This window comes from Micropterus dolomieu, unplaced genomic scaffold (genome assembly GCF_021292245.1).
Source record: "Micropterus dolomieu isolate WLL.071019.BEF.003 ecotype Adirondacks unplaced genomic scaffold, ASM2129224v1 scaffold_185, whole genome shotgun sequence".
NCBI classification, from domain to species: domain Eukaryota; kingdom Metazoa; phylum Chordata; class Actinopteri; order Centrarchiformes; family Centrarchidae; genus Micropterus; species Micropterus dolomieu.
The window spans coordinates 34295-58717 of NW_025744178.1; the positions used below are offsets into that span (position 1 = coordinate 34295).

Genomic DNA, 24423 nt, shown 5'->3' on the forward strand with positions numbered 1-24423 from the left:
ACCCACCTGAAAATTCACATAACGTATTTATCTCATTCCCTTTTCCGAGGTAAATAGTACCTCCCAAAACTCTGCCCACAAACGGCAGAGTTTTTCAAGTTGAAATGAGGGTTGGGACAGTGTAATCAGCTGTGTCCACATGGTCCTAAAACCTTAATTTAAGTTATATTATGTTATCAGGGGTTTTTCATTAGACATTTTTTATTGACAGGCTATAGTCTACATATAAATAAGTCTGGACCTTGGTGACCTCATAGCTGGTGACGGCCATGGTTGGTAGGCTGAGTTTGTTACCTTTGTAGAAAGCCAGGCTCGCTGTTTTCCCTTGTTTCATGATCTATGACTATAGCTTCAAATTTAAAGGAATAGTAATTGACTTTAATCCAGTAAACCTTTTTTTAAATTCAGTGAATATTTCCTCACTAATTGTCAAACCAACAGCACACGCTAATACTGCTCAGCCAGCATTAAACATGCTGGCAGGTTAGAAAAGTGGAAATAGTGGAATATATTTTGAATCGTTTTTAATTCAATGCTATTTCATTTATACAGTTAGACAGAATTATCTCATTGCACTTTTCATGTAGAGCAGGTCTAGACCATAGTCTTTGTAATATTAACAACAATAACACAACAATTACCACAAAGAGCGAGCTCTTGGCGACAATGTCAAGGAAAACTCCCTTGAGCAGAACAGTTAAAGCAGGCTGTTTTAATGATTTCATTGTTTTTCAGTTTTAATGACAAGACTCTAAGTAGTGCGGTTGAAAAACACACAATGAAACAAAAGTCAGGTGTCCATAGCATGTGCACTACTTCTTGCTAAAAATCCCACAATGCAATCTCTGTCATACTAGGAGATAATGAATTCAAGAGGAAGTAATTTAGACACAAATTATGCCACTTGTTACTACATGTTTTGTTTTTTCTGACTACATTGAAAATTGTTCCAGTTACTACGAGTACATATAAGAGCAAAATGTCGCTGTTATTCATTTTGAACTTTGTCAGGCCTAATCCAGTCTGGAGCCGTACACTTCCACCTCACACAGAGTCAGGAACTCCTCTCTTTCTGGAATGACAATGTTAACATAGCGACCGTCCATCCCGTTACACTGGAATTCAGCAACACCGCCTGCCGGGATACTTGTGATCACAGCACACCTGGCAGAAGAAGCAGAAATCACTTTAGTTAACTCCAATAAAGGATGGTATCTGTTGCTTTAACAAAGGGTATGAAGCAGTAATGAAATCATACTTTTAAAAAGTAAAACCATATAAATTAGATAAAATGATAAAATATGTTGTATACTATTGTCCAGAAGATCTAAACTCAGTTAAACTCCTAAAGTCAGTTAAAAGCAATGATGTACAGTTTTAATACAGAATGTGAACAATATTTTTTTTCACAGTTTAGGTGCCATGACAGCAAAGTCACCCTTGGTTGCAAACATTGGAATACAAGAAGAGCGTTTTCTGCCGACCTAATTGTGAAGCCTTGACCGCAGTAGGTCAGAAATATAGCTTGGAGCTAAGCCATTAATGCTTTGTATGTGATTGGTAAGTAATGGCCTCAAGCGTTTTTGTGATACAAGATGTTTTGAACATGTTTTTCTTAAATCTGCAGTAATTTATTTTTGACCACATGGCACAACAATCAGGAAATTCAACATATCGCCTAAATATTATCACCTTATAAAGTTGTTGTGGCAAACATGCTAGCAAACATTTTTCTTTTCATTGATTTTGAGTTGTGTTTATAGCCACCCAATGACGCTCTGTTTCAGTCTCCACCAACTCCGATATCTGCCTATAGCTGCTAAACTAGGGTTGTCCCTGAAAGTGTTGGAGCCCTAGGCGAGATTTTATATTGGCGCCCCACGACCCCGATATTGCTTGGCTGAAATAGTCACAACGTCTTGCAGACACAGAACTGGTTGAGACAAGCAGGAAGAAATCGTAACTAAATGAAAACACTTGGGATCAGGCAGAAATCTCACCTCAAATCCACACAAATGTTAACATCAGCACCTCCGACAAACGGCAGCTCACAGTCCCAAACAGATCAAGTTTGCACCTCAGTTATTACATTTTTATGTTGCAAAACTACCAGCTACATTATCACTATGGCACAATCTGGCTGCGACTCACAGCTGCTCACAGCGTGAGGTGCACTTGGTTACCATCATTGCGTACGCTGGTGTCGCATCAGTGGACAGAGTTGATTCACGCCGAGTTGAAAACTTTCTCTTGCGGCTCCCTCTTGACAATTTGCATTCTAGGCAACTGCCTAAGTCGCCTATGCCACGGGCCGGCCCTGTGCTAAACGCTCCACTGTGTTAACCAGCTAGTCACTAACTTGTCTGTTTGCTGTTTGGTGCTAGGCAGGTAGCATACACCGTGTTTATCAGGAGTTTTTTGACTGACAAAAGCTGTCACTGCGCTGTAAGAGCAGTGAGATAAAAATAGATAAGTTGCAGGACGTAACGAATGTTAGAATGCTAACAAAGTACTGCTAAAAATGATAGGAATGACATTAGTTTGCTGGTATTTGGTCATAAAGTATTGGCCTAATTGAAATTATTACAATTCATCCTGAGTGGAAAGTGAACTTTTGATCTGTAAAACATTTCACATAATATTTCAATCTGGACCAAAGCAGTGGACCAACCACTAAAATGGTTTAAAATATTTATAAGAGCAGCTGTAAAAGAGGTTGTGCTGAATTACTGCACAAATGTATTAATAGATGTAAATAAAAAAAACAGGTTCTTTAAATGAACAGTCTGTAAACTACCTGGTATTGTCGTTGCCATTGTTTGCAAGGGAATCTCCAATTCGTATCTCAGCTCCATCGAGTCGTTCTGGGTTTGAATCTATGTTAGTTATCTTAACAGAAAACACTTTATGGGTTTTGCGCAGATCCAGTCGCCACCAGGGGCTGATGTCGTTGTTAGTGTGACTGCAGGAGCTGTCTTCCCACTTGCTGCTTGGATTCCCATCTATGGCATTATTTGCAGCGCCCATGGAATACAATGAAGACTGTATGGCTTTTCCTTGGAGTGCCAGGTTCTCTCCTGCAAGAAGAACACAGTTACTCAAATGACCATTGACATATGGACGCCTTTGCGCTTATCATTAAAAACAACCGCAACAATTTGTAGGTTTTATTAAATGCACTTCATGTATGACTTCTGATATGTCATTTGAACAAAATGCTGATTTTTCTTGCAATGTTCAATTTCATTTCTCCTGTGACTCATTGAGAAAATGTGATTTCATTCACAGTCATAATGTGGGATGCAGGATAAGTATAACTAACCACCACTTATAAAACACTTCTTACCAAAGTTTCTTCAGTACAAATAGCTTGAAAGTGCATTCACTTCATAACATAAAAAATTTATCATATGTTTCTGTGTTTAGGTTATACCACAGTGTGGTATATGATGAAAATTACTGCATATTGTTTAGATGTATTCATGCAATAGGTAAATTTCTCACCAGTTGGGGCACGGTACCCATAGACTTCCACTTCACAGAGTGTAAGGTACTTTCCCGAACCAGGTAGAACCAAAGTCACATAACGTCCCTCCACACGATCAGAGAAAGGCAGACTGAACGATTCAGCTGCGCCAATTTTAGCAATTGTACCAACCCTAACAGAGAGAGAGAGAGAAAGAAAGAAGCACACAAATCACATTTTATACAGGCAGCCTTAAGGGAACACTGGTAACGTGAAGATTAAAGAAACAGGCTTATTGAGACAGGTTGAAGGTTTGATTCTTTAAAGGTCCAATGTGTAATTTCTGCCCACATGCAAAAATAAATTTGAGGCACTGCTGTGCAAGAATTGCATCTTTTCTAATCACAGTGATTGCACTGTTCAAGATTATGTATTATTTAAACAGTTAGTGTATTAAACCTTGCAATGTTAAACCTCAAAAATGTTTTGAGGACTGTCCAAACTTCCAATCTTGCCTCATCTTGTGATGCCAAGTGGTTACAACATGGTGAACTAATGGACATTTTTTCATTTGGTCTAATACTGGTTCCTTACAATCTGTCTAACTGGGGGCTGTAAATTACCTTCAACTTAGTCTTGCATAGCCAGACTTATCTCCAAAGTGTTCAGCTTAACAAACCCTAGGGGCAGCTCTACTTCTCCATCGTTTTATGTTGAACTGAGAGCAGACTGGACGCTACAGTGCCTCACTATCGTCTCTTGTGACACAAGTGGTATTACAACACGGGGCAGTAGTCCAACAAGGGGGTGGTGATGGAGCAGTGGATAAGATGCGTGCCTTTGGTGTGAGAGACCCGGGTTCCGTTCCCCATTGTGTCCCTGAGGAAGACACTTAACCCCTAGTTGCTCCAGAGGCATGCAACATCTGACATTTATAGCAATTGTAAGTTGCTTTTGATAAAGCGTCAGCTAAATTAATGTAACAACACAGGACAGGCAGTACCTTACTTATTAGCATGCTAACTTCAGTAGATATCTCTGCAACACAATACAAGGAAGTCTTTGACATAACATTGGAGCTGTAACATCTTCACATTCTATTGAAAATGTTAGGGTTTTTTATAATTCTGGCCAAATCTTGTACACATTGTACCTTTAAAATCAAACTGAAAATCCGGGTTCTCCTCAATTTGTGTATAGTTTTAAATTTTTAAAAGAGAATACAAATAATTTTTGGACATATTTGTGCAAACAGTATCTAAGTTTCAAGCCTATCGGTGGGTGGTTCCCATAACAACCGCTGACTGACATTTACGGAGTGCTGATGGGCCTAAGCTATGGTTACCACTGTCGGCTCTGTGGGCTGGCTAACTGCATGTGTTGTGATATATAAAACAATTTTTAGTGCCCACACACACAGATTTTGCACCGATCAATTATTCAAATCAGCAGCAACCTTTCCTGTTTCAACTGCACCCTTTAGCAGGAGAATCAGAGGTGGAAATGGGCAAGGCGCTCATTCAAACCTATGAACTAAACTTAATTAATTAGGCAAAATTAAAGTAACAATGTTTTCTTATTCACTCACAACGGGTTTTTTAAGCCTTTGTCTATTATAGAGTTGCCTATGCGGATCTGCAGCCCATCGATCCTGTGTTCACAGCAGTCTCCTCTGTTGGTGATGGTGATGGAGGTGACAATGTAGGACTCCAGGAGGTCGACTCTCCACCAGGGGTTGGTCTCTTCAGCAGTGTGGGTACATGATCCATGATCGAAGACAGATTCACGGTTTCCATCAATAGCATTATAGGCAGCACCAAATGCGTGCACATAGCGTTTTGACTGGGTCGCTTTTCCACGCAAGGCCACATTTTCTATGGAGAAGACAGTTGAAATACATAATATAACACATATAAAGGCAGATTGTTTGTGAATTGTTGAGCTCAAATCAGTGCCTCAACTGATTATTTTACTGGTCCTGAGAGCTAACTGCACTGTAACTAAAGAAAGCACATTCAAATCGACAAAACACAAAGTGCAGAAAACAATCAGAAATGCTGCTGCTGAGAAGAAAAAAAAATAAGTCGCAAAAGGTCATTTCCAGCGGACAGTAAATACAATTGATAAACAATGCATGGGCATGCAAGTCGTTGCAATGATTGTAGGTCACATGCATGAACACTGAACAATATGTACATTTTGTGTACACTATATGTAAAGCAAATATCTACCAAAATATCTGAATGATGCAATCAGAATGTTAAAAGTGAAATAAACTTAAACCATTAAAGTTAATTTTCCTAAACACCTTTGATTAAAGTGTGTCTCAAGGCCACCACAGTAAGTAAATGTTTTACTCATTACAATAATCCCACAGAAAGATTTTGCAGACAAGTTTTCAGAAAAGGGGAAGTTAGTCTGCTGATACTGTGTAACTATAATACTACATATGAATTGGGTTAGGCGTTAGGATTGATAGACAAATGTTATTCAGAGTTCACACGTGTGCTCAGATGATACTTACCATACAAGGCTGAACACATCTCCATGAGGAGCAGCCCAAGGAACACTCTGAGTTTCATCATTCTGGTTGAGACAGATGAGATTTATTAATGGACCAATTTAAATATGGCAAAAACAATTTAAGCCCCTGAAAACTTGGTGTAAAAACACTTCAAACCAGTGAAAATAGCTCACACAAAAACATAAAAATAGAAATGACAAACAAAGCCCTCTTATTTACACATTTGCACAAAATCACACATTGATGGCCTACCCATCAGAAATTTGCTGGGTTACAATAAAATAATTTAGGTATGTTGGTGGAACTGAATTGTGTTTTGTTGTTTTTCTGTTACCCTCAAATACATTGAAAAATAGAAAAACTATTTTTAGGGCTCACAAAAAACTCTAATAAAATTACTCAAACTTGATTATTTAAATTTATTATTAAATTCCTACTCAAAGTTTAAAAAATGGATGATTCAGACTTAGCAATCGAGCCTAGATGGAATTGATCATATCAGTCAGGATATATAGTAAGTGTTTGATTTGATGAGTGGAAAAAGTTTCCTGGGTAGCTTCAATGTCAAGGAGCAATTCTTTTCAATTTCAATAATCCAATTTAAGCAACCTGATTTTTTGACCTGACTTGATTTTTAGATCAGATTTTAACAAATTGTAGTTGACCAACTTAAATAGTTTTATAGTTTCCAGTATTGGATAATTTTAGTTTCTATCTGATCTGAATTTCTGAACTTGAAAAACAATCTTAAAATCAAGTTTTCTAATTTGCATTAAATGAAATGACCTGCTCTAGGCAAATTTGAAAAAGAAGTTCAATGATAGAAAATCAGTTTGATTTCAGCATTAAGTATTCAGTAAAGGTTATATTTCAAAATTAGGATTACGATTCAAATTATTAGAATATTATTATTTGCTTCCTTGTGCAGCAGAGGGACATACAGTATCTACATGCTATATCAGAAATCTTTTGCAAAGTTACATATGCTCAGGCAGTGAAAAGCAGGTTAAGAGAGCAGGATACACAGAAACTGACCTACTGAAATTATCTGGTGCAGTAAAAGAAACAAAATGTGTTACCCCACAGAGCTTTCTTCTGATGATTTAAGAAAAAAGAAAAAATCTTCCAAACCCCTAAAAACTAAACCATTTCTGTGCTCTTTATATGCATCTCGTTCTTCACTTCAACATCAGTTGAACCAATCATCAGAAATCAGATCATATTCATCTTCAACATCATCCAATCACTTTAGGTTCACTCCCATACACAGAGGTTACCAAAGTACATGCCGACAAGTATGCCAAAGATCACACAATACTCACAAATTTCTTACCGATAATGCTGGCTCAAGACTCCACTGGTAGCGTAGATAGACTTTGATCACAATCAGAATCAGAAAGAGCTTTATTGCCAAGTAGTGTTTTACACATAAGAGGAATTTGCTTTAGTGATAAGGTGGCACACGTAAACAAACATGCAGTTGACATAAATAAATGTAGAAATATGGAAATATGGAATAGACAATGCAACTTAACATAAGAATAATAAAGAATGGAGAAAAATAATACAACTATTTGCAGAGAAAGAACAAAGTCGCAGATATTTACATGTGCAGATGTATTGCAACTGAAGAGAATATTGTGTACATAAATATATAAATTGACAATATAAAAATATACAACAACAAAGATTAACAATTAGCAACACAAATGTGCAAAGTACATTCACTTAAATAATGTACGAAAGTACAATTTTATGTACTTTTACTTTACCTGGGTATTTCTATTTTCTGCTACTTTATACTTATAGTACTCATACTATTTGTCTGAAAAGTATAGTTACATGATGACCTGAGTTGTAACCAACCACTTCAGTTCAGACAAGCACAGATGTTTGATTTAACTGCGTAATTTCAAACACACAAGTGTATCATACAGTAAAGACGTCTGTGTGATTTTGGAAAGGTCGTAACCAACATGTGAGAGAAAACAGTGTAAGCCTTTCTCTATATTCCTTTGACCTGGTTGAAGCAAGTGTGCAGTGTGCACATTGTGGGCATCCCTGACAGTAAAATTGAGGTGCACTCACGTATAGACTATGACCCCTGATTATAACAAAAAATAATGACGGCAACCGTTAATGCTAAAAATGCTTAGTTGCAGATTTCTACTTTGCGCAATGTTCCCTATCCCTGGAACTTCTCTCATTCATGTGTGCATCACTTCAATTTTTAGGTGTTTCAACATTTCAACTGCTCCTTTTACTTCTCTATTTTGCGCTCTGAAAACACACAAATGCATCCAATCTTCTCCAATTTATTTGTATTTTGGCGGGGGACGCAGTGCCTCACTTTCTTCTCTTGTGGTATTACAACACAGGGGTGGTGATGGAGCAGTGGATAAGTGCAGTGGATCAGACACATACCTTTGATGCGAGAGACCCGGCTTCAATTCCCCACTGTGATACATCCACCAATGTGCCACTGAGCAAGACACTTAACCCCTAGTTGCGCCACAGATGTGCAACCTCTGTCAAATATAGCAATTCGCTTTGGATAACAGCATCAGCTAAATTAATAAATTTAAATGTTTTAAAATTTAATTTAATGTAATCTCTAACTTTGAATATTAACGTGTTGTGTAATTTAATATGTGCTTATTGAGATTATGGCCCATAATACAAAAATATGTTTGTCATCAGTTTAACCCATGACTAGGTCCATTTGACTAGTAAGAGTCAGCTGAAAGGAATATTCTCCATCAGAACTACTTGTCAAAAGTTGTGAATGTTGTACAAACCAATTCCTTTGTAGTTAAAGCGGTCTTTAGACATTTTGGTAGCTATGCAGATTTGCTTACTTGTCAAGTTAGATGAGGAGATACCACTTGACATGTCTCTGTGTTAAGTAGTATACAACAGCGAGGAGGCCCTTTGCTTAGTCTTCTATGATTCAAACATATTTCATAACAGAAATATTAGAAACAACAACAGCAGAAGAAGCTTAGTAGATAATACCTTTTACAAACTGTTCCACGAGGGATGAGGAATAGGGCTTAAATGGAAACAAAAGCTTGGCAGGCCATTTTTATACTTTCAATTTATTTCAGCAAAGGTGATTTAATATTCATCTGCAGGCAAGAAATGCTCAGTATTAGACATGTAAATCTTCAACTCAGTCAAAAAAACAACTCAGTAAAATAAAGTATCATCCAAACAAATACAAATGTTTGTTCAAAATCATGCATATACTTTCACAACATCATTGTCCCTGTCACCATGTTTTAAATGAAATCTATGTATAAAGTGGTTTATTTAAAAAATAACTTGAATTATCATGAATTCATGCATTAATTCTTGCATGATTTATGCATTACTTCATGCATTAATATCTCATAAATCATCAGGAACTAGCAGGAGTTCACAGTCTTTCATTCATGACTTCATGGATGAACAACACATTAATTAAAACATTAACTAAGATGAGTACATGATCATTAATTATGATTTATTAAGCATGATCATGATGTTTTCTTTGTTCGTGAAAAAAAACTGGTCTTAAATATCCATTGTGGGTACAGTTAAAAATTATAGTACAGGAGTCATTGTGAATTCCTGCAGGATAAAGCATGAATTCATGCATGTAGGACTTAAATTATTACAAGAATCCACATTACCTTGAAGAGTATATCAATTAAAATGAGATTTGTGTCTCATATATATCATGATCTCTGAGTTAATAAGCATGTTCATGTCTAGTAGCCTGCAGGTAAACTGGCAGACCCCAAAAGTGGAAAATCACAACACATAGCACTGCTTTTCTGTTGGCATCCAAACACCTTGGTCATCATTAACTAAGCATTACCTTCCCATGACTTCATCGTGCTTGTGGCCCCTAAACTAAAGTGGTGAATTGTTCCTTTTGAAACACTGATGAACAATGTGTTATTAATGATAGCATAATCCTGAAATTACATGAATATGAACATCAAAGTTCAAACGTATACACACAATGTACTGTAGACACAAAATTACTTTGATAATCTTTGCTTTATTTATTCTTAAAACAGTACAAGGCAGTGAAATCAACAGCAAAACACATGGCTGCATAAACACATGGCAGTACATAGCACATCCAAACTACCTGCTTAGTTTTTATAAATATCTAGTAAGGATCCATCATCCTTTTTCTTTAGGATAACTGAAACTGTCGGCTCCTGCTCACAAAAAACCCTGCATGTTTCGGCAAACCTTTTCAGGCTGTCCTTTCTTTTAAAGGTGGACCTCAAGGTATTGAACATATCTGGGTTAGCCACTGCAAGTTCCGCAATTGGAGCCTGAGACACAATGGTATTCTGATCAACCCCAAGCCTTGCATAAGCCTCGGCTTTGCTGATGCGTTCCTTTTTAATCTTTTCCAACACCATGTTGTAGTGGAGTCATCAGGGGTTTTTACTGTAAGACAAGAGAAAGTGTTAAAGGTTTAATCCAATGAAATCAAACAGCCTAGTAATAGTGCTCTAATACAGTTACATACAATTTTACTATTGCTTAATCATCAAACAAATATAAACAAAATACCATAGACCTGCAGCAGTTGTAACACATTTTTCTTTTTACAGGTCTCTGTTCTAACTTGGTTTACACAAAAACAACAGACTTAAAATTAAATTAAATTTGGGTACAAAGGAGCCATACAACTCGTCTTAGGAGAGGGATCACCGCTGCAGTAATGGTGATTTGGTTTTCTTCTGAGATTCACCAAAAAAATCAATATTAGGAGCAATCCCAAACCAGTTAGCTGGGAGTGGAAATTAAATAATCTGCATGTTCTTTGGCAATTTGCTCTGTCAGAAATAAGAACATGTGATGTACCGTGGAATTGACCAGAGCAAAAAGTGTAGGTGTTAACATTCATTATAGACATACTGCCCAATTGGTGATGGTACAGTGGATAAGACACATGCCTTTGGTGTGAGATACCTGGGTTCAATCCCCCACTGTTAACCATCCACCATTGTGTCCCTGAGCAAGACACATAACCCCTAGTTGCTCCAGAGGCGTGCGACCTCTGATGTATATAGCAATATGTAAGTCGCTTTGGATAAAAGTGTCAGCTAAATTAATACATGTACTGTCAAAGTAAATACTGTATATATTTGTGTACACATCACTGCATACTGTACCTCTTGGCCTTTTTGGGCTGGGACTTTAACTTCTTCTTGACCTTCTTGGCCTCAGAGGAATCAGAATCAGGCTCAGAATCTGATGACTCAGACGATGAGGAATCTGTTGTATCTGACTCCTGTTTCCTCTTTCCAGGTGCCTGCCATACAGCTGGTGTAGTAATGGCCACATCTCCTCCTTGTCACTTCTTACTGCAAGAGCTGTGAAAATCAGTCAGATCAAACAGTATAGGAATTATTGACAATGATTATATCTGGCAATGATGTTTTGACAATCAATATTATTAAAGCTGTAATGTCCTCAAATAAGCTTCTTTAAGCATCTCCCGCAGGAAATTTCGCTCTTCAGTTAGCATATCAACCCAGTCTTTTAAGGTGGCAATCTCTCTCTTTTGGCCTTCCATGGTTTGCTTTGCCTCCTGTAGAGCTGTCTGCAGAGCGGGTGCTCCTGTAATCAATTAAGACCTCATTATCAGATAGTGTTATGCAGATGTATATTATTTTAAACTATTGAAACTATCCATTTACAGCTTAAAATAGCAAGTGATCAAAGAATCATAAAAACACATGAAAAGCAATATTGAAATTACAATCACATATTTCAGCATTTTGTTAAATGTAGTTGAGTGTGAAACATATTCTTACCAGTTTCTTTAGCCTTTTCTGCTGCAGAGGTCTGTGGTTTAGGTTCATGGTTCCCCAAAGGTGGAAACACTGTAAGGTGTACTTTTTAGCAAGTAATGTATGCTAATGTCTAAGCTGAGTGTCAACAGCTTGACAAAACAGCTGTATTTTTACTGTCATGTTTAAAAATCTTTACCTCTTACAACATCTCCAACAGATGTACTTAGTTCACTGTGTGAGGACCGAGGCACTGGAAATTTTGAATAACGTACAAAATTAGCAACCATTACTATCAAACATTCAACCACCTCTTCTTATCGGATAATGCTGTACATATGTTGAGGATAAACTGAAGATCCAACCACTGTCACAGAGACTATATTGTTCACTATAAAACAAGCCAAATGATGAAGGCTCCTGCATTACATACAACTATTACAATGATGGTCGGAACATTTTCTCAGCCGAATGTTTATTCTTATAAGGGACAGTGTTTTTGTAATTTCTTTGAATATATAATTATGGGTGTTAAAAAAATAAAATACAGTGAATGCCAAAAATGTACACTGGGGCTTGGGGTGAAAAAAAACAGACAAAATTATTTACTAAATGTACCTTTTTCAGCCTTCTTTGTTCTTAGAGATTTCTTCAGCATAGCTTGTGGATACTGCTTCACTGACAGATCTGGGAGGAAGAATAGACAAGTTTAAGAGAACAATTTCAAAACAGCACTTCATAACCACTGAAAAATCATGTTTTTGGTGAAGGGGAAAAAGAGAGTGCTTTAGGATAAAGTGAACCTAAGCTTACTCAATTAACTAGTACTTACAGTCTATTTTATATAATAACATTGCTGATACATTAATTTGTATTACTCCCAACAGAATGTCATCTATACATTTCAACTTTTATATTATCATGGTAAACATGAAGGCATGACTTATTTACTCATTCATTCATTTGGCAGACACTTTTATCAAAGTTTATCAAATTTTAGGAACAACATACAAGCGTAAATAAAGCATCAATGACTTACAATGCTTTTATTGTTCAGATTTGCAGACTAAGATTGCAATGATGTTGTGTATTACTCACTCTCACTCTCACACACACACACAGGCAATAATGTCAAGTATTTAAATAGTGGGGTTTTGCCCATTAGGATTATTACTATTGTGACTTTAAAAAAAAGGATATAGGGAGAGAATCCAATCAGTTTTTCTGGTTATTGAATGACTTATGCTTAGCCTACTTCAAAATAGTACGAAACCACCATAGCTAACCTGATGTAACGTTAGCTTGTCTACATTACTAGGTATACAAGCTACATGTATATGTATGACAAGCTATGCTCAGGATTAATGTTCTGTTAAGTTAGTGAACAAGGTAAAGATAACATAACAATGAGCCTAACCTAAATATTTAAAAGGTTTATTCATTTTAACTAATGGTACCAGGCATTAGAAAGCTGGCAAATAATGTTATTGTTATTGTACATTGCGGTCTGGTTCAAGTCGTAAGACTGTAGAGGTTTTTCTCGTTCTCAGCATGATTTCCACATGGAGCTCTGGCCTGGGTTTCAAGTGTGTTGTCAAAGTATGATATTTCCGTCAGAGAAAAGCGGGCTCCATAATAGTTTGTTATCATTAAGGACTTTTATAATGTTTTTGTTTGGGAACAATGATTGATATATACCAAATCACGTGACGGCAGTGGGTGGTGGGTAACGGTAACAAATGCAATTGCTCCCAGGCAGTGGCATGACCAAAAATTGATCCTTTGCGAAAAGTAATTGCTGTCCGCGAGAGCGCGCAACATGTGCGCAAGTTTTACAAAGACATACCTTTGCTATTACCACGGATACACAGGTAATTGTACTTGTATGTATTTGGTTGATACAGATAAAAGCAGCTGTAGATGTAAAGGAACTGGGCCATTAAGTTTTAACATGCTGCGCGCTCCCGTGGACGACATCAGTTTTCGGCGGACGAACACTTTTTGACACACTCAGAGCCACGCTTCCGTAAACACGTTTGTGCGCCAAAGACGCAAGCAGGAGTTACATGTGGTAGTTTAAAATTAAGCGATCTGACGTAAATTCATGCATTTAGCAAATAAAATACTGTCTTTAACGGAGGGAAAGCCAACCAAGAGGAGGACTGTCAAGTTAATTAAATGGCTACAGAAAAAGAAGCTGTTGAAAAACAAAATAAGGTGCAGGTTGTGTCAGAACAAGATGAAGTTAAAGAAGAAAGGCAACTCAGGTGGGAAGTTATGTGCATTAAGTTGTATACCATTTCATAATGAATTTATATTTGCTAAATGCAATTTTCTTTTTCTTCTTAGATTTTTTAGGCCATACATAATTATATAAAAATATTCAAAGTAATTTTTTTTGTTTCCTTAAGGGTATGCCGACATAAGAGTCACAAAGGCAAAAAACCCACGAAGACAGTCAAATCAGGATCAATCTTTGAGAACTCAAGATGCAGCCTATTTTCATGGATGAAATTTATTTACAGGTAATCCAGATCATACATTCAGATCTAAAGCAATTGTAATATTTTACCTGTACCTTACTGTAGTGCCATACAAAACACAAACTTCATACATACATATACAGTTTTGGAATGCTTTGGAACTAACTAAATAGCATGAGCAGTAAAACTGGTAAGCAGAGGAGTGGAGGGTTGGCTCTGGCAGTGAACCTTAAGGTTCGTAGTCAATGACAGACTTAATACATGCTGTAATTTCAGTAAATGTTTCACATTCAGGTAAATTTGCTTTTTTGTCAGGTTTTCTCAAGGCTTGCGAATGAGGCAGGTTGATGTGAAGACCGATGGCATAGCTAAAAGCTCAGCAACACTTTCAAAGATGTCATCCTGTGTAAGAAGAGTGTGCAGACATGCAATGAGGCAATACAAAAATGAAGAAGGACAACGCCTTGGAGATGAAACAGAGTTCGTTGTCATCGATGAGAGTCACTTCCGCCACAAACGAAAGGTAGGCACTATCTTGTTTTGTTTGTGCTGCATTCTGCTGTTAGAATGTGTAACAGTATCAGCCCTGGCTTCCTATTTGTTAACTCAAATCTGTTTACATTTACATTATTTGTATATATATATATATATAATATACAGAGAGCGAGAAAGAGAGAGAGATATTACTTAAATATATTATTATTTGGACAAGCGGTATGAAAACCTTCCAGCTGTGTTTTCCTCTGCCGTTGTTGCTGCAGCGGTCTGTGTGACGGCGGGAGCAGAGGGCTCTGTGAGCGGGCGGCTGAAAGAAAAGCATCGAAGACCTATTCTGAGGTTGGTCAAGAAGAGGTCCCGCCGCCATCTGATTCCATTAGTGGTGAAGCATGTGCGCCCTGGGACCTTAATCCTTAGTGATGAGTGGAGGGCATATAGGGGTGCTCTCACCAGTTTGGGCTACAGGCATTTCACTGTGAATCATTCAAGGTGGTTTGTTGATCCTGTTAGTGGAGCTCACACTCAGCACTTGGAGAGGGCATGGTTAACATACAAATCAACAATTTGGCGATTGAGGGGAAACCGAAATGCCAAGCTTTTGAAAGCATCTTGCAGTCATAGAATGGACCTACTGGCTTGGTAACAAGCACAAGAGAGGAACACTTTTTTTTTCACGTTTATTGAAGGACATTCAGCTCCAGTTTCCCTGTTAACTGTAACTAATTTCATGTAAGGCAGCTATCCTAAAGAAAAAGGATGATGGATCCTTACTAGATATTTATAAAAACTAAGCAGGTAGTTTGGATGTGCTATGTGTTTATGCAGCCATGTGTTTGTGCCATTGATTTCTTTAGTTATTGTTTTTTTTTTCAAGTCTTGCAGCATTAAATAGCTCATAGTCCACATCAGAAGCATTTTGACTTTAAAAGTCAGCTCCTTACCTCAAAAGAAGATACCAGGCTGTTTGTGAAACATTTTTTCAGCATTTTTTGTAAAACCTTTTAACAGCTTTATGGTTTTGTGAGGTGTTTTAAGGCACTAAAGTTCATGTACATGCACAAAATTCCTTATCTGCTTTACCAGGCATTGCTGTTGATATCACTTCCTTGTACTGTTTTAAGAATAAATAAAGCAAAGATTATCAAAGTAATTTTGTGTCTACAGTACATTGTGTGTATACGTTTGAACTTTGATGTTCATATTCATGTAATTTCAGGATTATGCTATCATTAATAACACATTGTTCATCAGTGTTTCAAAAGGAACAATTCACCACTTTAGTTTAGGGGCCACAAGCACGATGAAGTCATGGGAAGGTAATGCTTAGTTAATGATGACCAAGGTGTTTGGATGCCAACAGAAAAGCAGTGCTATGTGTTGTGATTTTCCACTTTTGGGGTCTGCCAGTTTACCTGCAGGCTACTAGACATGAACATGCATATTAACTCAGAGATCATGATATATATGAGACACAAATCTCACTTTAATTGATATACTCTTCAAGGTAATGTGGATTCTTGTAATAATTTAAGTCTTACATGCATGAATTCATGCTTTATCCTGCAGGAATTCACAATGACTCCTGTACTATAATTTTTAACTGTACCCACAATGGATATTTAAGACCAGTTTTTTTTCACGAACAAAGAAAACATCATGATCATGCTTAATAAATCATAATTAATGATCATGTACTCATCTTAGTTAATGTTTTAATTAATGTGTTGTTCATCCATGAAGTCATGAATGAAAGACTGTGAACTCCTGCTAGTTCCTGATTATTTATGATATATTAATGCATGAATTAATGCATGAATTCATGATAATTCATGTACCTTTACTGTAAGTCTATAACCCCAAACCCTATCCAAGACTATCTATTACTAATTTGACGATACTGAGGGGGGTTTATGTTTTGGTATCAGTTTTAATAATCTTTTTCACAGAAAGTATTTTGACATGTTATGAAAAACCTTTCTGTCTCTTTCAACAAAGTGTAGTACTATGAATGTCTTTTAGGATAGACAGTCTGAAAATGTGTTATCTCTATATTTAAACTTTTAAGCTTTTCAACCTTCGGGTGTGATAGTTCGGAACAAATATAAATACTTTTGATTTCTGGTTGGACAATGCGTCTTACAACTTAGTTCTAGCATAACCTAATCTTATTTACAGTAATATTATTATGTGTAATGTACAGGGTGTCAAAACAGAAAACCACAGTCTTCTTGTTTGTCTATATTTTTTTTTCTCTCAGCTCTACAACTACAGGCAGCCGTTTTCAGTGAAAACTCACTGCATGCTTCCAGCTCTAAGCAGATGACTAGCAACTAGTTGATGATTAAAGTGGAACATCTAGTTGCTAAAGAACCAGATATTTTTCTAAGTCATGGACACCAAACAAAGCTAAAAGGAGATGAAGGTTAAATGTGCTTCATCAAGCAAACACAAAATGACTCCAAAAGCTTGTTTTGGAGTTCTTCTTCCACCTAGTGGTAAAATGTATTAATGCAGCTCAAACCATGTAACTGCTGTCTCTAATGATGTAAGTGAAACATAAACTGTGATTAAGACATGGGTCTGTCCAAGAGAATCATGAAATCAGCTGCAATGTGAAATGGCCTTGTTATTAATTTTAAACGTCCTCAGACCTAATCCAGTCTGGAGCCATACACCTCCACCTCACACAAGCTCAGATATTCAGTTCTTCCAGGATTGACTATGTTAACATAGCGACCATCCATTCCGTTACATGGGAAGTTTGCGGTGAAACCTCCAGTGATGCTTGAGATCACCGCACACCTAGCAGAAGAAGAAATTACTTTGTTAACTCATCGAATAGTCAGTTTAATAAATGGATTGTTAAATGGAAGTTGCTGCTAAGTTAAACTGAACATACATGTGTTCTCCAAACAAATCCAATGACAGATATAATAGATATAGATATAATATAACATATATATATATATATATATATATAATCACATACTATTAGTTATAGTAGTATTTTAATTTAATGATTGTAAAGTACCTGGGATTGTTGTTGCCATTGTTTTCAAGAGAATCTCCAATTCGGATTTCAGCTCCATTAATAAACAAGGGATGTCTTTTGTAGTTGGTTATGTTAACAGAAAACACTTTATGGGTTTTGCCCAGGTCCAGTCGCCACCAGGGGTTTAATTCTTTGCTTGTGTGAGAACAAGAAGCCTCTTCCCAGTTGCTGGCACGATTCCCATCTATGGCATTATATGGAATGCCTATAGAATGCAGTGATGACTGTGTGGCTTTTCCTTGGAGTGCCAGATTCTCTCCTGAACAAAGGACACAATTGCAAACATCACCTAGTTTTCCATGATGCTCTTTGCAGAATCTGTGTTTGTCTTGAACCTGGAACTATTTGCACATTGTGTCCCTCTCCAATAGTAAGACATCTTTTAGGAACGGGAAGTGCATGCATTTTGCCCGTTTTCTTCATTCAAATAAAGGCATTTCAAACTCTGGTGTGTGTCGCCATGGCTGTATAGAAAATTAGGCAGCTGCATCTCCTCGAAAATCACATTAGCCTCACCAGTTGGGGCACGGTACCCGTAGACTTCGACTTCGCAGAGTGTAAGGATCCTTCTTGAACCAGGTACAATCACAGTTACATAACGTCCCTCCACAAGCCTGGTAATAGTAATTTCTAAAGATTTGCCTGCTGGAATATGACGAATTACACCAACCCTAAAAGAAACAGAGACAAGAAACAGTGCAAGACTTTGTTTTATATTATTGTTATATAATAGTCCGTGACAGGTAGGCTATAAAGAAATGTAAAGTTAGAAATAATGCTGAACACTTTGCCACTCTGCCAACAAACTGACATATTTCATGACTTCATGATATTATTACATTATATCATTACATTTCAATTAAAAACTTAATTCTTAGGGTTTTTTTTCTCTTACTCTTTTGTTATAAATTAAAGATACTTTAGTTCCAGGCTACATATTCTGCTTCTTGCCTTACTGAGAAACATGTGGTCAAGGTAAACAACAAACAGTTTCATTGGTACAGCTGGAGTTTTTAAATTATACACATACATCATCTGCACTAGAGGTGTCTGTTTCAGAGAAGTGGCACTATTTCACAGATCACTTGCCACCACATGTTCAATGAGTGTAACTAGCATTAAGTCCATCATCTACAAGCTCAGAAAACATATGGCTTATGTTTGATGAAAAATTCTATAAGTCATAACGTTCACTTACACTGGGTTTGCAGCACCATTGTCTTGTAAAGAGTTGCCGATGTGAATCTCTGCCCCGTTGAGCCTTTCAGGACAGCAGTCTCCTCTGTTGGTGATGATGACAGAAGTGACAATGTAGGACTCCAGCAGGTCCACTCTCCACCAGGGGTTGGTCTGTCCAATAGTGTGGGTGCACGATCCAGCTGGGTAGTTAGAATTACGGTTTCCATCAATAGCATTGTAGGCAGATCCCAATGCGTGCTCATAACGGTTTGACTGGGTCGCTTTTCCACGCAAGGCCACGTTTTCTATGAACAAGACACGTTGGCATGCAGTTGGCATGGAAAATGGAAAATTGAGGCTGCTGAAACACAACAGTGATGATATGGAAAACTTGTTGGCACACAGGTGCCTATTATTTCCACATCCTTCAGTTACACAGCAATATTATCATTCATTTGGAGCTGTGTGTTTCTGTCCAAAGCTCTGTTTTTGGTCCCTATCAGCTCCTGTGGAAAATATCTGGCTCTGTACCTGCTCAATTCTCCACTATGTTCACCAGCTAGTCTCTAACTGTGTCTGCCTGCTGAGAGATGTTTCACAACAGCTGCCTGCTGTGGCTGAAAACGACACTATGAACAGTAATGTTGAAGGCCAGACAGATAAACAGTGAGCTGAAACTCACTATCAAGCTCCCAAAAGCTAAACAAAGGTACAGATTCAGATGATAATTGTCTGTAGGTTCATCATTACGAGGAACTCTTTCACAATGTTACCTTGTTGTCACACTGTTGTGTAAACATTGTAATCATAGAAAATCTTGATTTTAGCTACTTTAAGCTTAGATAAATGACTCAACGAATAAGTTGCTAACAATTGACCTTTTTCCATATCATAGTCAGTTAAGGGTTTTCACTCAGAACATAAAATTCCTGCTGAAGATGTTTGGTAGAAAACTTTTCAGATGTTGCAATGGAGTAATTGAGATGCTTTGCTGTACAAGGCCACGTTTTCACCAAATCCCATAGTCAAGACCATCATTTGACTAACAACAGTCACCTTGACTGCACTACACAAATAACTAAACATAACTGTATGCTTTGTATTGTACCTCAATTTACCATCTACCATTTACCAATGACAATGACAAACATGCAGTGACCCATTACTACTACTCGAAGACTGGGAGTTGAAGCTGAAGACCAGAGAGCTGCTGTTTACAGCTCCACCACCTTTTTATTGCCAGATCACACTTACGATAGGCGTGAGCCGAGCACGTCCCCAGAAGGAGCTGCAAAAGCAGGATTGAACTGTGTTTCATTGTTCTGGTTGAGACAGAGAATAGAGTCAACAATAGATTTACATTGAAGAAATAAGCATTGTCAACATTATTACTGTGTGAAATTTATCCCAGATATACAACAATCTATGTTTCAGAAATTAGATAACCAAAGTGCAACAAAATGAACTCACTATTATAAAATGAATGACTGGTGGCAAATAACTACTAAACTGTGTAGCCTTAACAATCGGAAATCAAAATAACCCTCCAAACTGTCTATTTAAAAGCATGATTATTCAACAACAACCACATACCTTGGCTTGCAAAATAAACTCAGAAGAAGATGAGGAGCCTCTGTTTGCTCTGTGTTGATGAATATGATTTGATATGAACCACACAGGGACATTTATGTGCACATCTTATCATGGCCCATGCTGTTATTTATGACTTTGTCAGGTGACTTTGTCTTTTTCCTTGTAAATGATAAGGCTAATTTCTGCTATCAAGCAGATCAGGGATCCGCGACTTTTTATGACGTTTTTCAGATTGTTTTGTTTTTGTCTAGTGCTAATTGTAGATTTATCATTCAATGCTTTATTGCCACTTCAACTATCTCCTAAGAATTTGCAGTAGTGTGCTAAATTCTATATTTCTCTAACTGTACAATTTTACTGCTTTTTCCCTTTGTAGTGACCATGCAGGCAGTATTACCAGGTGTATTGGTTTGTCTCATGAAGAAATGACTCTGGGGATCCTTTTTTGATGATGGAGATGATTTTGTCCACTTCAGAGAAGAGGGGATGGCATAAACCTGCTGCGGCTATAGCTGACCAAGCATAGAGCACAAAAACCAAACATCTCCAACAAACAAAGCAGCACTCTCACATAAGGTAAATGTAACATTCTTTTGTAGATCAGAGCAATATTGCTTTTGTTTCTAGTTACATTACAACATTACTTGAATGAACATTGCAACAATATACAAATGCACTTTAATTATGTGATTTCCTTTTATAGACTATGACTTGTTTTGAAAAATGTCACCTGTACTTTCTGTTAACAGTCAATTCCCAAACAACACAGTTGTACTTCCTGGTCAGATAAACAGAGAGATAAAACAGTAAAATTAGAGAATAGCAATATAGCTGAAAAGCTTTCAGGTGGATAATAACGCACAGCTTGAAGTGAATGAAGTGTGGGGACAAAGTAGTGAAGAATAGGCGCACAATTATATATATATATATATATATAAACACTTCATTGTTTGTTTTCCTTTAAACAAATCAGAAATCAGAAGCAGTGAAACGTGTTTGATTCTTGCACACATTGATGATGACTGACATGAGTTTTGGATGAATATAATCATATAAAACTGATTGAAATTAATATATTGGCTGCAATGGGAGTGAGTGCATTAGGCTTGCTTTAATGAATTATGGTATAAAACTCATCAACTGTCATTATATAACTGTACCTGAGGTTATACACTGTTGTTCAGTGTGTGCAATATCCAATTTACAAATTTCATAGTTTTTGGAAAATTAAATGCCATTTTGAATTTCATATCAGCAACATATTTCAAAAAAGTTGGGCCTGTGGTTGCTGTCCCGCATCTCCTGAGCAGCCGGGAAAGGGTGGTTGTGTGACTGTCCTAAGGTGGAATAGTTGTAAGCATTCAAAGCATTCAGGGGTCACCACCAACCTGTTCACGTCAGATTTTCCCCACCCACAATCCCTGGGGCCAGAGCGGGCGACATTGAGTCTTATTTGAAACTGCTGGCTAAGGATAAACGTAAATACAGTAAGATTGTTATTCACCTCGGCGGTAATGACTCCCGGTTACGCCAATCGGAGGTCACTAAGATTAATGTTGAGTCGGTGTGTACATATGCAAAAACAATGTCGGACACCGTAGTTTTCTCTGGACCCCTGCCAAATCTGACCAGTGATGACATGTATAGCCGCATGTCGTCATTCCGCCGCTGGTTGTCGAGGTGGTGTCCAGCAAACGATGTGGGCTTTGTTGATCATTGGCAGACCTTCTGGGGAAGACCTGGTCTGATTCGGAGAGACGGCATCCATCCCACTTGGGAAGGAGCAGCTCTCATTTCTAGAAATCTGGCCAAGTTTATTAGTGGACCAAATCCATGACAACCCAGAGTTGAGACCAGGAGGCAGAGTCCAGTCTAACACACTTCTCTGCTCCTTCATTTCAGGAGTTACTTAATGAAAATCCTATAAGTGACGGTGTCTGCCCCCCGACCATCGAAATTATTTCAATCAAAAGGTAAACAGAAGAGGAGCTGTGCATAAAAACCTCATAAAAATTAAAACTACAAGAGCAATAGTGCAAACTAATAGGAAAATTAAATGTGGACTCAAAACATCAGATCTCTCTCTTCTAAAGCTGTACTAGTAAATGAACTAATATCAGATTATGATATTGATTTATTTTGTCTTACTGAAACCTGGCTGGGTGATGGAGAATATGTTAGACTAAATGAATCCACCCCTCCCAGTCATATTAATACTCACATTCCTCGAGGCACAGGCCAATTAGGTGGTAATTATCTTCGACTCTAGCCTACTAATCAGCTCTAAACCTGAACTAAACTATAACTCATTTGAAAGCCTTGTTCTTAGTCTTTCACACCCAAGTTGGAAATCACTGCAACCAATTCTTTTTGTTATAGTTTAACGAGCACCTGGTTCGTACTCTGAATTTGCAGAGTTTTTGTCAACTTCAGTCCTTAAAACGGACAAAGTTATTATTGTAGGGGATTTTAATATTCATGTGGACATTGAGAATGACAGCTTTAGTACTGCGTTTATCTCTCCATTAGATTCCACTGGCTTCTCTCAGAGTGTTCATGAACCGACTCACTGTTTTAACCACACCCTCGACCTTGTTTTGGTATATGGTATTGAAACTGAACATTTAATAGTGTTCCCACAGAATCCCTCTTTGTCCGACCACAGTTTGATAACTTTTGAGTTTGTATTGGTGAACTACACGCCATTGGGCAAAAATTTCTATACAAGATGTCTGTCTGATAGTGCTATAGCTAAATTTAAGGATGCGATAAATTCATTATCAAGTCGCAAAGTAACGGAGGACTGCTAATTTCAGTCCCTCCCAAATCGATCATCTTGTTGATAGTGCTGCAGGCTCGCTGCAAATGACACTCGACTCTGTAGCCCCTCTAAAAAAGACAATAATAAAACAAAGACTGTTAGCTCCATGGTATAATACTGAAACTCGCAAATTAAAGCAAATATCGCGGAAACTTGAGGAATTGGCGTTCCACCAAACTGGAAAATTCTCATTTAATTTGGCAAGATAGTCTTAAAACTTATAGGAAGGCCCTCCGTAATGCCAGAGCAGCGTACTACTCGTCATTAATAGAGGAAAATAGGAACAACCCCAGGTTTCTTTTCAGCACTGTAGCCAGGCTGACAAAGAGTCACAGCTCTATTGAGCCAAGTATTCCCATAGCTCTCAGTAGTTACGACTTCTTGAGCTTCTTTAATGATAAAATTCTAACTATTAGAAACATAATTCACCAAGACCTGCCCTCAACTGGCACCAACTTATCTCTAAACTCAGGAACCTTAGAAACAGCTGTAAAACCAGATATATGTTTAGACTGCTTTGCTTCCCTCAATCTTAACTTCAATAATTTCTTCATCTAAACCATCAACCTGCCTCTTAGACCCCATCCCGACTAGGTTGCTTAAAGATGTTTTACCCTTAGTCAGCACTTCTCTACAAGATATGATCAATCTATCTCTATCAACAGGCTATGTACCACAGTACTTAACTGTACTAGCTGTAATTAAACCTATTCTGAAAAAGCCCAAACCTTGATCCGGATGTTTTAGCCAACTATAGACCTATATCTAACCTTCCATTTCTCTCTAAGATCCTGGAGAAAGCAGTCGCTAAACAGCTGTGTGACTTTCTACAGAGCAATACTTTTCAATTTTCAGTCAGGATTTAGAGCTCATCATAGCACAGAGATAGCACTGGTGAACATTACTAATGACCTCCTCATTGCATCAGACCAAGGACTTGTCTCTGTACTGGTTTTATTAGATCTTAGTGCTGCATTTGATACCATTGACCATCAGATCCTAT

At 37.5% G+C, this 24423-nt stretch overlaps 2 protein-coding genes across 5 annotated transcripts; both read right to left on the reverse strand.

Moving 5' to 3' along the window:
* Positions 1–697: 697 nt before the first annotated feature.
* Positions 698–7155, reverse strand: LOC123967250 (fucolectin-7-like). Of its 3 annotated transcripts, none has more exons than XM_046043308.1 (6): positions 7070–7155; positions 5991–6052; positions 5055–5340; positions 3505–3659; positions 2798–3077; positions 698–1164 (listed from the first exon to the last, which is right to left on the reverse strand). In XM_046043308.1, exons 2-6 carry the CDS (start codon positions 6049–6051, stop codon positions 1014–1016), a joined length of 933 nt encoding a protein of 310 aa, XP_045899264.1. In that variant the 5' UTR covers position 6052; positions 7070–7155; the 3' UTR covers positions 698–1013. The 3 variants fall into 3 exon arrangements, with proteins under 3 accessions (XP_045899264.1, XP_045899265.1, XP_045899266.1); XM_046043309.1 differs by having other exon boundaries at positions 7026–7112; XM_046043310.1 differs by lacking the exon at positions 7070–7155 and adding an exon at positions 7030–7048.
* Positions 7156–16624: 9469 nt separating this feature from the next.
* LOC123967249 (fucolectin-1-like) lies at positions 16625–21353 on the reverse strand. 2 transcript variants are annotated; one of them, XM_046043305.1, is made up of 7 exons: positions 21330–21353; positions 20997–21111; positions 20261–20328; positions 19026–19311; positions 18344–18498; positions 17807–18086; positions 16625–17577 (listed from the first exon to the last, which is right to left on the reverse strand). In XM_046043305.1, exons 3-7 carry the CDS (start codon positions 20322–20324, stop codon positions 17427–17429), a joined length of 936 nt encoding a protein of 311 aa, XP_045899261.1. In that variant the 5' UTR covers positions 20325–20328; positions 20997–21111; positions 21330–21353; the 3' UTR covers positions 16625–17426. The 2 variants fall into 2 exon arrangements, with proteins under 2 accessions (XP_045899261.1, XP_045899262.1); XM_046043306.1 differs by lacking the exons at positions 20997–21111; positions 21330–21353 and having other exon boundaries at positions 20261–20363.
* Between the last annotated feature and the right edge of the window lie 3070 nt (positions 21354–24423).

Coding starts and splice junctions, on each gene's coding strand:
- LOC123967250 (XM_046043308.1), bottom strand. CDS start 6,051: ATGATGAAACTCAGAGTGTTCCTTGGGCTGCTCCTCATGGAGATGTGT. Junction 3,078..3,504: donor TGGGTACCGTGCCCCAACTG/GTGAGAAATTTA, acceptor TTCTTCTTGCAG/GAGAGAACCTGGCACTCCAA. Junction 1,165..2,797: donor AATGGCAACGACAATACCAG/GTAGTTTACAGA, acceptor TTCTTCTGCCAG/GTGTGCTGTGATCACAAGTA.
- LOC123967249 (XM_046043305.1), bottom strand. CDS start 20,324: ATGAAACACAGTTCAATCCTGCTTTTGCAGCTCCTTCTGGGGACGTGC. Junction 18,499..19,025: donor AATGGTGCTGCAAACCCAGT/GTAAGTGAACGT, acceptor TGTTTCTTTTAG/GGTTGGTGTAATTCGTCATA. Junction 17,578..17,806: donor AATGGCAACAACAATCCCAG/GTACTTTACAAT, acceptor TTCTTCTGCTAG/GTGTGCGGTGATCTCAAGCA.